Genomic DNA, 11,093 nt, shown 5'->3' on the forward strand with positions numbered 1-11,093 from the left:
TACGGATCCTGTGGCAGAACTCGAGCCTGACCCATTGGCAGATCTCATACTGCATATATTTACATTTAGACATTTAGCAGACACTTTTATCCAAAGCGACTTACAAATGAGGACAATGGAAGCAATCAAAATCAACAAAAGAGCAATGATATGCAAGTGCAATAACAAGTCTCAGTTAGCTTAATGCAGTACACGTAGCAAAGTTTTTTTTTAAATCATATAATAAATAAAAAGAAAACAGATAGATTAGAAAAATAATAGAGCAAGCTAGTGCTATAGGCCTTTTTTGCATTTTTTAATTGTATAATAAATAAAAAGAAAACAAATAAATAGAATACAAAAAGATTAGAGAAGCTAGTGTTAGTTAGTAATGTATTCAGACTTTCTTATGTGGTTTAAAAGCTTACATCCCCCAAATCTGATTAAAAGTGTAGCTTGCCTCTGATATTTAAACTCAGACACACCTACAAATTACAAGACATTTCATTTGGCATGACTAAACTATAATACTAAGTTGTAACCAATCAGAGTGTTTGTGTGTGTTAGTGAGGTCAGGCATTAGCTTTACTTAAATGGAGAGAGCTACTCTCTCATTCACACACCAGGATCACTCTTCGGTTTGAAACTTTCTTCAAGACGAACACACAAGACCAACATGCATAGTAAAGATCAAATCTGGTAAGTTTTCTTTCCATTTTAGGATTGTGTATATGAAGGAAAATATCATACATAGGTACTTTTTGTCAAAAATTTAAAAGCGTAGCTCTGTTTAATGCTGTTGAATTCTGTTTGTCATTTCACAGTATAAAACATGATTCATTTTTAATCAATAATGTCAATATAATACTTTGTATTAGTCACAATAGACCTAATATGGCCTATTTCAAAAACTGTCATGGAACAGACCACAATGTGCAGCAAATGAATTGCATGTTTTATTTTAGTTGAATTGATGTTTTAAATTTCACAGTTCCTTATAATGAATATAGAGTCAGTTTAATAAAACCAAAACTAAAAGTTTAATTGCTTTCTCATCACCAGCCATGAGGACTATCAGAGAACGGCAGACTGGCTGCTGTCCCAGACACAACACAGACCTAAAGTAGCCATCATCTGCGGTTCTGGGCTGGGAATGCTTGTGGATGCGCTCAAATGCCAAGACTCGTTCAAATACTCAGACATCACTGGCTTTCCTCAAAGCACAGGTAAGATGCAGCTCAGAGCATGTAACAATGTATTTGCATCAGTGTTTTTGTCCATTTGCAGAAATAAAGTACTAGCAAAAAAATTTATATTATGCTAGCATGTTACACTGTTAAACTTTTTTAACCTGCAGAAATCAAGAATTTTGGTTTAAATGGTGCCTTAAATTTTAAAGTGCCAAGATTACAACCAGCAGATTCATTGCACTTTTTCGACCATTTTTGATTAAATCAGAGAGAAAATAAAGTTTTTGTAGTCTATTATGTTGTATGTGATAATGTGTCTTGACTAAGTGTTTGTATATTCAAACAGTGAAGGGTCATGCTGGAAGGCTGGTTTTTGGAGAGCTCAAAGGGAAGACCTGTGTGTGCATGCAGGGCCGATTCCACATGTATGAGGGACACTCGTTAAGCAAGGTTTGACCTTTTCATGCCATCCTTCTTTTCCATAAATTATTGTTCAAACGTTTGGTGTTATATTGATTTGGAAAAAGTATCTTATGCTCACCAAGGCTGTTTATTTGATCAAAAATACAGTAGAAACAGTAATATTGTAATACGTTTTCTATTTGAATATATTTTTATATTTATTTCTGTTATATAAAATGATTTTTTAACAGTCATTACTTTAATCTTCAGTGTCACATGACCCTTCAGAAATTATTCTAATATGTTGATTTGATGCTCAAGAAATATTTCTTCATATTTTTATCAATGCTAAAAACAGTAATGCTGCTTAATATTTTTTGGGAAACAGCATTTATTTAAAATAGAAATATTTTGTAACATTATTTATGTCTTTACTACCACTTTTAATCAATTGAATGCATCCTTGCTGAATAAAAGTACTATATTAATTTCTTTCAAAAGAAAATCTTACTGACCCTAAACTTTTCAGTGATATTTTTTCACTTCAGTTCACCTTGGTAAGTATGTATCTTTCTTGAGCTAACACGGTTTAACACAGTCCCATCAGGCTTTATTTGCTTAATGACTCAGGTTAATACAAAATCTGTCTATCTTGACAGTTACATCATGTGTCACAAATAGAATTATATTATATAACAGAATTATATTGCATTCCAAAAGTATCCCCAAAACACTGTTCTATACATGCTGTCATGCTGCAGTTTAAAATTATGATAGACTAAGGAGATTCCTTTTTCTTTTTGGATGCCCGCACAGTATATTCACTCTGCTCCATCCTGGTCATGCTGATTTGAGTCACATGCTGTATATCTGAGCACAATGTACCATTCAGTGAAAATTTTGTGTGGTTAGACAGTTAGATTAAAAAGGCTTATCGGTAGCATGCCTGTACAGTACACTCACAAGCTCTTGAAGGTGTATTACAAAGGCACTGGATGTTGAAAATGGATTAACAGTTACCAGAATTTGTGCTTGTGTTCCTCAGGTCACTTTTCCAGTAAGAGTGTTCAAGCTTCTGGGTGTCGAAACCTTGATTGTCACTAATGCAGCAGGGTCATTAGCAGACAGTTATAGCTGTGGTGATATTATGATCATACGTGACCACATTAACTTCCCTGGACTTGCTGGACTGAACCCTCTAAATGGCCCTAATGATGATAAGTGAGTATCAGTGTACATGTTGAAGTGAGTTTAAAAAGCGTTCATTCATTAGAATCACCAGTAAAAGGAATGTAATCATTTATCGGTCACTGTCAAGGTTTGGTCCTCGATTTCCGCCAATGTCTGGGGTCTATGACAAAAGCTTACGGAAGATGGCGTTCGACATCTGTAAGAGCATGGGCGTCTCCCAGTGTGTTCAAGAGGGCGTTTACTGCATGGTGGGAGGACCCAACTTTGAGAGCATAGCTGAGGCCCGCCTTCTGCACCGACTGGGAGTGGATGCAGTTGGTAAGCTGATGACTCGTTTCGTAAAATCAATACAATTCATATCTAATCCAAATCTTTAAATTGCTTAAACAATGAATGGGCATTTAAGCTTTTCAAAAAATCCAGCTTAGACTGTAACTTTGACTGATGATGTAACTTAACAACACTTTCATTAAGAGATAGTTCACCCCCCCCAAAAAATTTTTTTTTATCATTTACTCGAGTTGTTCCAAACCTGTATGAGTTTCTTACTTCTGTTGAACACAAAAGAAGATATTTTGAAGAATGTTGAAAACCAATCAGTTGCTGGTAGCCATTGACTTCCATTGCATGGAAAAAAATTATGTGGAAGTCAATGGCTTCCATATTTCATATAGAGATTGGATGACGATTATATTTAACTGCATTATTAAACTATTAGTGTTTTATTAAATGTAAAAATAGAGGAAATTAGCATGCACAATTAAATATTCAATACCAATAAATTAATCTAATATTGATTTAAAACCAATATATCATGCATACCTAGTTTTTGTTTTTATTTTTTATGTTTAAATTTCCCTAAAAGTGCTGAATATTAGTTTTTTTTCTCTGCCTGATGAATAAGCTCCTTTATTGCACAGCTCTCTGGAATACTTGGTTCTGATTGGTCAGTCACTGCATTCCGCAGACAAATATGTGACCCTGGAGCACAAAACCAGTCTTAAGTCGCTGGGGTATATTTGTAGCAATAGCCAAAAATACATTGTATGGGTCAAAATTATAGATTTTTTTTTTAATGCCAAAAATCATTAGGATATTAAGTAAAGATCATGTTCCATGAAGATATTTTGTAAATTTCCTATCGTAAATATATCAAGGGTCACATATTTGTCTGTCATGACCGTTAAGCTGAATAATTGCCACTGTGCCAGGCTACTGATTTCCTGCGCAGCTGTGTTAGTTTCACATATCTTGTATAATGCTGTGACATTATAGATTGTTATCATATTCATAATAGATTTAATATATTAATATAATATATTATAATATATTAATTTCTTAAACTTAAATCAATATTCCAAGTGCATTTATATTTGTAGTTGGTAAGCAGTCAAATAAAAAGCCAGTTGGCCATTATGGCCAAATTGCTAGGTTGATACACAACTGTGTATTGTATAGAAATTGTAAGTCATATTGTTATATTGTCATAATTATGCATTTTAATTTTAATTTATGTCTAATTTGCCTTTAAAGGAATGAGTACTGCACCAGAAGTGTTGGTTGCCAGTCATTGTGGCATGAGAGTTTTTGGTCTCTCCCTCATCACTAACAAAGTAGTGAAAAGCTATGAGGACAATGAGTCTGTCAATCATGAAGCTGTGCTGGAAGTGAGCAAAATGCGTTCAGAGACGCTGCAGGCGCTCGTCACAGAGCTCATCAGCCGGATGGACATCAACAACAACACGGCATGATGTCATCAACACTGGAACTGCCAATCAAAACCTCATTCAGGAAAATCTGCAGCTATACTATGATCATGTTTTTCATTTCTTTATACCTTTGAATGTAATTACAGAACATCTGTTTCAATAACACATTTATTTTAGATATTTAAATGTTAAGATTTTACTATTTGCAGTGATCACAAAAATGATCTTGTTTGATGGTGCCATAACAACAAACTTAAAACACTAGGTTATTCCATATGTTATTCATTAAATGTTTCTCTTTTTTTGTGCTGTGAAGGTTGTATATGCATCTGTATATTGATGATTACATAATATTAAGCGCACCTTTACGTGGGGAATTATGCAGTAAAAAAATGTATGCACTGCTATTCATTATGCAAAGTAATATAGTTTCTAATGTTAATATTTTGATGATAAAGTTGGATATATAAATCATTGCCATGCTATTTATAATACATTTTATATTTACTGTTTGCATTGTAAATGTGCCACTGAATATGGGCCTTTTTGTATAACCTTCTCTTCTATAAACATTCGTCTTATCTATAATCCAGAAATGTCAGCAATAAAAGTGTATTTTGAAAATATATTTTACAATTATTTTATCATTTACATTACAACATCATAAAAAAATTTAATTATACAGTACAAACCCCATTAATTAAACTAATTATTTTTCCATTAAATAAGAGGGAAAAAACAGTAGTGTATTTTATGGATTTTGTCATTGTTCTGCAATGCAGCAATAACAAAAGTGCATTTTGACAAGAATTGGGAAATTTCACAATTCTTAATTAACTAATTTTGCTACAATCACATAAAATATATACTGATTTCTGTAAATTCATATAAATAGTGACATAATCTTTCCTGCTAGGCTACATAATGAAAACACAACAGGAATTGAAATAAAGAAAACAACGCAATTATGCGCATGCTTAGTATGTCCACTAGATGGCAGCAGAAGCACGTTGCACTCGCGTGTATCTCCGGTTGCTATGACAAACTTGTGAAATGCTGGAATAGTTTAAGAACTCTCGGTAAATTTGATGTCGACTGGTCTGAAGAAAAAAACAATATTATGGCAGCTCAAAATATGCTTAACTTTAATTCCGTGGTATGACTGACTGTTTATGGTTATGTATTTCTTATGTTAATATAATGGCATTTTGTGACAGATAATGAAAATATTTGCAGTACACACCCCATTTATTCTTCCATGTATGAGTATTGCTTTCTGTAAAGTTAGACAGCTGCAGCTGCAACAATTTTATTTTTTTTAAGGATTACAGCAAATGGAAGCGAAGTACACGGTCTAGCCCTCTGCTCTGGGCAACTTCTCATCATAAAGCCGTCATATCATCTAACAAAGGAGAAACCAGACCATCTCCGACTGGAAAATCAGGTATAAACATGGCTAAGTTAGGATCGAAGTACAGTAATGCTTCTACAGTTGTTGTGAGACATGTCTGTCTTTATGTATTATTTTGTAATCTCTGCTTTATGAACAGGAACATCTCAACCTCGTGTCCACAATGATTTCACAACACTCCCCAAACTCCCTACAAGAAGGACAACTGAAACAGTGGAGCAGGATCAGATCACCACAAAGACGAAATACAGTATCAAAGAACTGATTGTGTGTGCTATAAAGTAGGAAAGTAGAATTTAATAGTTCACTTGTGATTAGTATACAGTACACCATGTTGACAGCTGCAATCTGTTGTAGTTACTCATCAAATCCAGGAAAGAAGCAATAAAAGACCTGGAGGAGCTCTGTGAACAGCTTCAAGAGACGAACCTGCAGATGGCCAGAAGCATTATGGATACAGACAGAAGCTCATTTGCCAGAGCCAACAAACTGCTTATCCAGACAGAGCAAAAGATGGTGAGCTACATTTTTAGTTCCCATTGTACACAAAGAGCACTGAACTCAAACATTTTGTTTGAATTGTGCAAGTATTAAATATGCTTAACCAGTAAAATATGATCTGTTATGTTCTTTCTAGAGATCAGCAGTAGCTTTGAAACATTGGAATGACAATCTTAATAAAAGTGACAAAGCAGAACTGAGAGATATAAAGGAGGCATTACAGACACATATGAGTGGTTAGTTTATACTTCATCAGTTATGCTTTAACTGTTTAACTGCTCATCATTTAAAATGCAATATGTACTGTACACTACATAGCCAAAGGTATGTTTTAAACTTTTTTTGTGTGTGTATGTTTTTTTTGTTTTTTTTTGTATTGTTTTGGCTATTTCAGCTACACCACACTACAAAAGATTGGGGTTGGTAAGATTGTTTAATGTTTTTGAAAGAAGTCTCTTATGCTCACCGAGGCATTTGAACTGTTTTCTATTTGAATATATTTTAAAATGTAATTTATTTTTGTGGTGGCAAAGCTGAATTTTTAGCTGTCATTACTCCAGTCTTCAGTGTTACATGATTACATGATTTAATATGCTGATTTGGTGCTCAAGAAACACTGAAAAAGAAAGTTGAAAGCAGTGTATGCTTAATATTTTTGTGGAAACCATGATTTAAAAAAATAAATAAAATAGTACAGCATTTATATTAAGAATAATCTTTGGGAGTGTAATCTTTACTTTGTTGTCTTTACTTTCATTTTCGATCATTGTAATGCATCCTTGCTGAATAAAAGTATGTTATTATTATTATTTTTTATTTTACTGATCCCAAACTTTTGACCAGTAGAGTATACATCCATTACAAGCAGGTGCATAAAATCAAGCATACAAAAACATTTAATGTACAATGAGGCTCTCTTCTGTTCCATCCCCTGTGCACACAGAGAGGTCCACGTGTTATCCACATACTTTTGGCCATATAGTGTTGTTTCTGCGATGGTTGTTAATGGTAAAGCAAAAACAAACAACCCCAAACTGCATAAGAAATTTCAGCTGACTTCATCTTATAAATGTAGGTTTGCAGAAGCAGTTGGATCTGCTGAAAGCGAAGGTGGTAGAGGCTCAGAAAGAGCTTCGCAGCCTGAAGACATACAAAGATATGGAGTTCCCAGTAAAGGCCTTGCAGATTGCAGATATGGAAAGAAAGCTGGACAGACTGAAAGACATGCATCAGGTAAAATATGAGCAGGACTCACTACAGGATGACCAAAAGCTGACATTTTGGCCAACTGAAAAAAAGTCATCAAAATTATATTCAGGAAAATCCTTTATTTATTAAAAAACGCATGTGGTTCTAGCTCCCATAAGAACTCTTCAGTGTTTTATTAAGTTGTAACATATTTCCCCTTTTATAACTGTCAGAAAGAGCAAGAAGATTTGAACCTGTTGTTTAAGAAAGAAATGGTCAATTTGGAGAGACGCCAACACCAAAGAGAACAGGAAGTGCTGTCTGCTGTAGTTGAGGTAAAGAAGCTCTTCTGTGTCAATTTTTAGATTTATTTATGGAGGTAAATGGAGGTAATTTGTGACTTTAGGAGCTTTATAAAAAAATATGCATGTGGTTTGGTTTTCAGAAACATGCTTCCCACATCCCTCCCATTGTCAAACTGACGGCCTCACAGAATGACACAATACGAGAAGAGATTCATCAGCGGAGAAAGGTAATTAAAGTCTGTTCATATAGAAATGTATTTACATTGTAAATTTACCATATTTTTTAAGGTGGTAATGGAGATGGAGAGGAAGAATGAAGAGCTAAGGAAGAGTATTCAGGAACTGCAACTGTCAAGACCAAAAAACATCAGGAGAGAGATCTTTCCAGATGTTTTCATGAAATCAGACAAGTAAGTGGATGAGGACATTGAGTTATTGAGGCAAACATCTTCTTTATCACAAACAGCTCTTATGTCCTCAATTAACACAAGAACATTGCCAAGCTCTTCAGCTGAAGCATTCCCAAGTTATACAATAATTGCAGTTGCAGAGAAACATTCTCACAAAATTGGCCACTTGAAAGGAAGTTCAACAAACCCCTCGAAATGTCTAACAGTGTTAGTATGACCCGACCCCTCCCATAAACAGATATAGAACAGCAACACTTAGAGAACTTCACTTTCAAGAAACCTTCTCAAGCATACTGACAGCACACAGCCCGTGATAGTTTAACATCCACTATGGGTAAGAAGCTCATATCATGCATTGAGAAACAATTTAAAGTTCACCCCAAAATAAAAATTCTGGCATCATTTAGTCATCATCATGTTGTTCCAAAAGACTTTTTTTCCTATGCAGAATGCAAAAGAAGAAATTCTGAAGGATGTTGCAACTGTTTTTGTCCATATAATGAAAGACAATGGGGTCCAAAACCCAATTTGAAGAAATTGGAAGAAAATCGTGGTGTGTTTCCTAAAAGCATCATTAGCCAACTGCTTGCAAGTTTCGTCAATTTAGTGTTTCCCGAAACCATAGTTCAAACTGACATTCATGAACAACACCCAAAACTTGTGTAGTTGGAAATGCAGCTTTTGACCTGTGGTTAGAAGCATTGTTTCTTCTTAGAATGACATGTGGACGTATACATGCACATGAGCAAAATAAGCAATCTAACGTGCAGTGCATTTTATATAATTAATGCCATTTGAATATATAAGTTTCAATCTATATATTTTAGCATGTCAACAATCAACGGCATTTTTTAAGAGTGCGCATGAAAGGGAACCGCATGGGAAAGAGTATGATGCAAGAGGGAACCCATAATGAAGCAAACATCAAATAAAGCAAGATGACATGGTACAAAAAATAGTAGTCATCAGGTGCCTTGTTCGTTAGAGTAGCATCTCGTAGATCTCGAATTGATGAATTAGCAGAAGTTATTACTCCACCACCTGCATGTGACGTCATTAATGACAGTCCTACGTTGTTGAACCAACATGGTTCAAACAGTGGATGTGCGACCGTGTTACCGTGATGTTTTTTTTTCTCCAACGATGCACATTACTATGCTAGTTAATCAGCAAGTTACATCATTTTACAGGAAACACACCCCAGGTTTGGAATGACATGAGGGTGAGTAAAAGATGACTGAATTTTCATTTTTGGGTGAAAGATAATGCAGACTTGTATGATGAGTAACACGTTCACCCAATGAGCTTTTTTGAAGATTGGAGTGGAGCACTGCAAATCAAATAAACTAGAGGAAAAAGTACCCTATCGACTTTCAAACAAAAGCTGGGTTTGGAAAAAGTATTGGGCTGTTGGAGATGGTGTTAGATTACACAGTTTTGGAAAAGACTCCAAAGGCCATCTTAAAGATAAATGAAGAACAAGAGAATGCTGTGCATTCATGGAATCCCTGGCGCCCATTAAAGGTTAATGAAGGTTTCACATTTCCCAACAGTCTGTTCCAAAACAGCATGTCATTTTCCTCTCCATGACAATCGGTCATATCTCCAGAACAATCTGACACTTTATTCCAAGGCCCTGCGAGTGCAAGCACAACCTCTTGCCACCCATGGGAGCTGTTATCACAGATAAGATTTATTCATATGAACTTTCATTCCTTAAGTGTTTTGGCCTAGGGGACAAAGGACGTGGAAAACAAGCAAAAACATTCACTGTGTTCACATACTGTATCATGTCACACTGAGCACCAAATTATAAAGGTTTTCATTAAATGGAGATAATGATAAACAGATCTGGGATTTCCTGCTCCACTCGTGACAGAGACATGGCTTTAGTATCCGCAGATGTACTGAGCCCCAGCAAAGAAACTTCTCATGTTTCCTGTCTTAAACAAACTGTCTCAGGCTGTGGTGACCATGCTTAAAGGCAAATGTCCCATAAGCAGTCCTCCTGATTTACATGATCTTTGCACCCAAAAATGAAGATTCTGTCATCATTTGTCATTACAGACTTGTATGAATTTCTTCTGTGGAACACTAAAGAAGTATTTTTTTTTTTGTCCATACAATGAAAGTAACTGGTGTAATGTCGTTTTGGACCCAACTGACTTTCATTGTATGGGCAAAAACAGTTGAAACATTTTTCTGAATATCATCTTTTGGTTTGCAGCAACATGAGGGTGAGTATATGATTACTGTCTGATTACTCTGTTACTGTTTGTCTATATTTTAGGTGTACTCCAGATATGGATGTCCATCTCAATATACCCCAAGTGGATTTACTCCCCATGTAGCCTTGTGCTGAAGGCATTACCTTTTTGAGTCTTCCCTTGAGCTGCTATATATTACAGATGAAAATCAATGAAGCCACTTCATTAAATCATCTTACTCAGTAACACAGTAGTACAGATCGTTTTTATTTATTTGTCTTTGCATTCAGTTTGTTTTATGGGCTTTATCCTCTTTATTTCTTTTTCTAAAACCACAATATATTGCACTCTAGTGCAAGTACCATAATTTACTGATGTGGCTTTTGACATGCAACTGCATACTGCTTGTATTTTAGTGTTGCACAAACTATTTTAAATTACCATTTTTATTTACAGAATACCTCTTTATAAGTCAGACTTTTTAAATACCTATAATAGTCTAATTTTAGGTATACTAACATTCAGAATCCTTGCTGTATATATATATATATATATATATGTGTGTGTGTATATATATATATATATATATATATACAGTAT

At 34.8% G+C, this 11,093-nt stretch overlaps 2 protein-coding genes across 2 annotated transcripts; both read left to right on the forward strand.

Annotated features, from left to right (window-relative positions):
- Nucleotides 1–609: 609 nt before the first annotated feature.
- On the forward strand, nt 610–5,008 carry LOC107727193 (purine nucleoside phosphorylase-like). The gene is made up of 6 exons (XM_016536984.1): nt 610–678; nt 1,042–1,205; nt 1,516–1,619; nt 2,617–2,792; nt 2,890–3,080; nt 4,296–5,008. The coding sequence occupies exons 1-6, from the start codon at nt 656–658 to the stop codon at nt 4,511–4,513; spliced, it is 876 nt and encodes a 291-aa protein (XP_016392470.1). The 5' UTR covers nt 610–655; the 3' UTR covers nt 4,514–5,008.
- A 915-nt stretch (nt 5,009–5,923) lies between these two features.
- On the forward strand, nt 5,924–10,806 carry LOC107727179 (uncharacterized protein C20orf96-like). The gene is made up of 9 exons (XM_016536964.1): nt 5,924–5,943; nt 6,097–6,163; nt 6,240–6,398; nt 6,520–6,619; nt 7,459–7,616; nt 7,805–7,906; nt 8,017–8,103; nt 8,165–8,286; nt 10,577–10,806. Exons 1-9 carry the CDS (start codon nt 5,924–5,926, stop codon nt 10,635–10,637), a joined length of 876 nt encoding a protein of 291 aa, XP_016392450.1. The 3' UTR covers nt 10,638–10,806.
- The last annotated feature ends 287 nt before the right edge of the window (nt 10,807–11,093 follow it).

Source organism: Sinocyclocheilus rhinocerous, unplaced genomic scaffold (assembly GCF_001515625.1).
Source record: "Sinocyclocheilus rhinocerous isolate Xijiao unplaced genomic scaffold, SAMN03320098_v1.1 scaffold6, whole genome shotgun sequence".
NCBI classification, from domain to species: Eukaryota; Metazoa; Chordata; class Actinopteri; order Cypriniformes; family Cyprinidae; genus Sinocyclocheilus; species Sinocyclocheilus rhinocerous.

Excerpts from the sequence above, each read along its gene's own strand:
- LOC107727193 (XM_016536984.1), top strand. The coding sequence starts at position 656 with ATGCATAGTAAAGATCAAATCTG. Across the intron at positions 1,206-1,515 it reads TGGCTTTCCTCAAAGCACAG|TGAAGGGTCATGCTGGAAGG; the intron begins GTAAGATGCAGC and ends ATATTCAAACAG. Across the intron at positions 2,793-2,889 it reads AATGGCCCTAATGATGATAA|GTTTGGTCCTCGATTTCCGC; the intron begins GTGAGTATCAGT and ends GTCACTGTCAAG.
- LOC107727179 (XM_016536964.1), top strand. The coding sequence starts at position 5,924 with ATGGCTAAGTTAGGATCGAA. Across the intron at positions 6,620-7,458 it reads ATTACAGACACATATGAGTG|GTTTGCAGAAGCAGTTGGAT; the intron begins GTTAGTTTATAC and ends TTATAAATGTAG. Across the intron at positions 7,617-7,804 it reads GACTGAAAGACATGCATCAG|AAAGAGCAAGAAGATTTGAA; the intron begins GTAAAATATGAG and ends TATAACTGTCAG.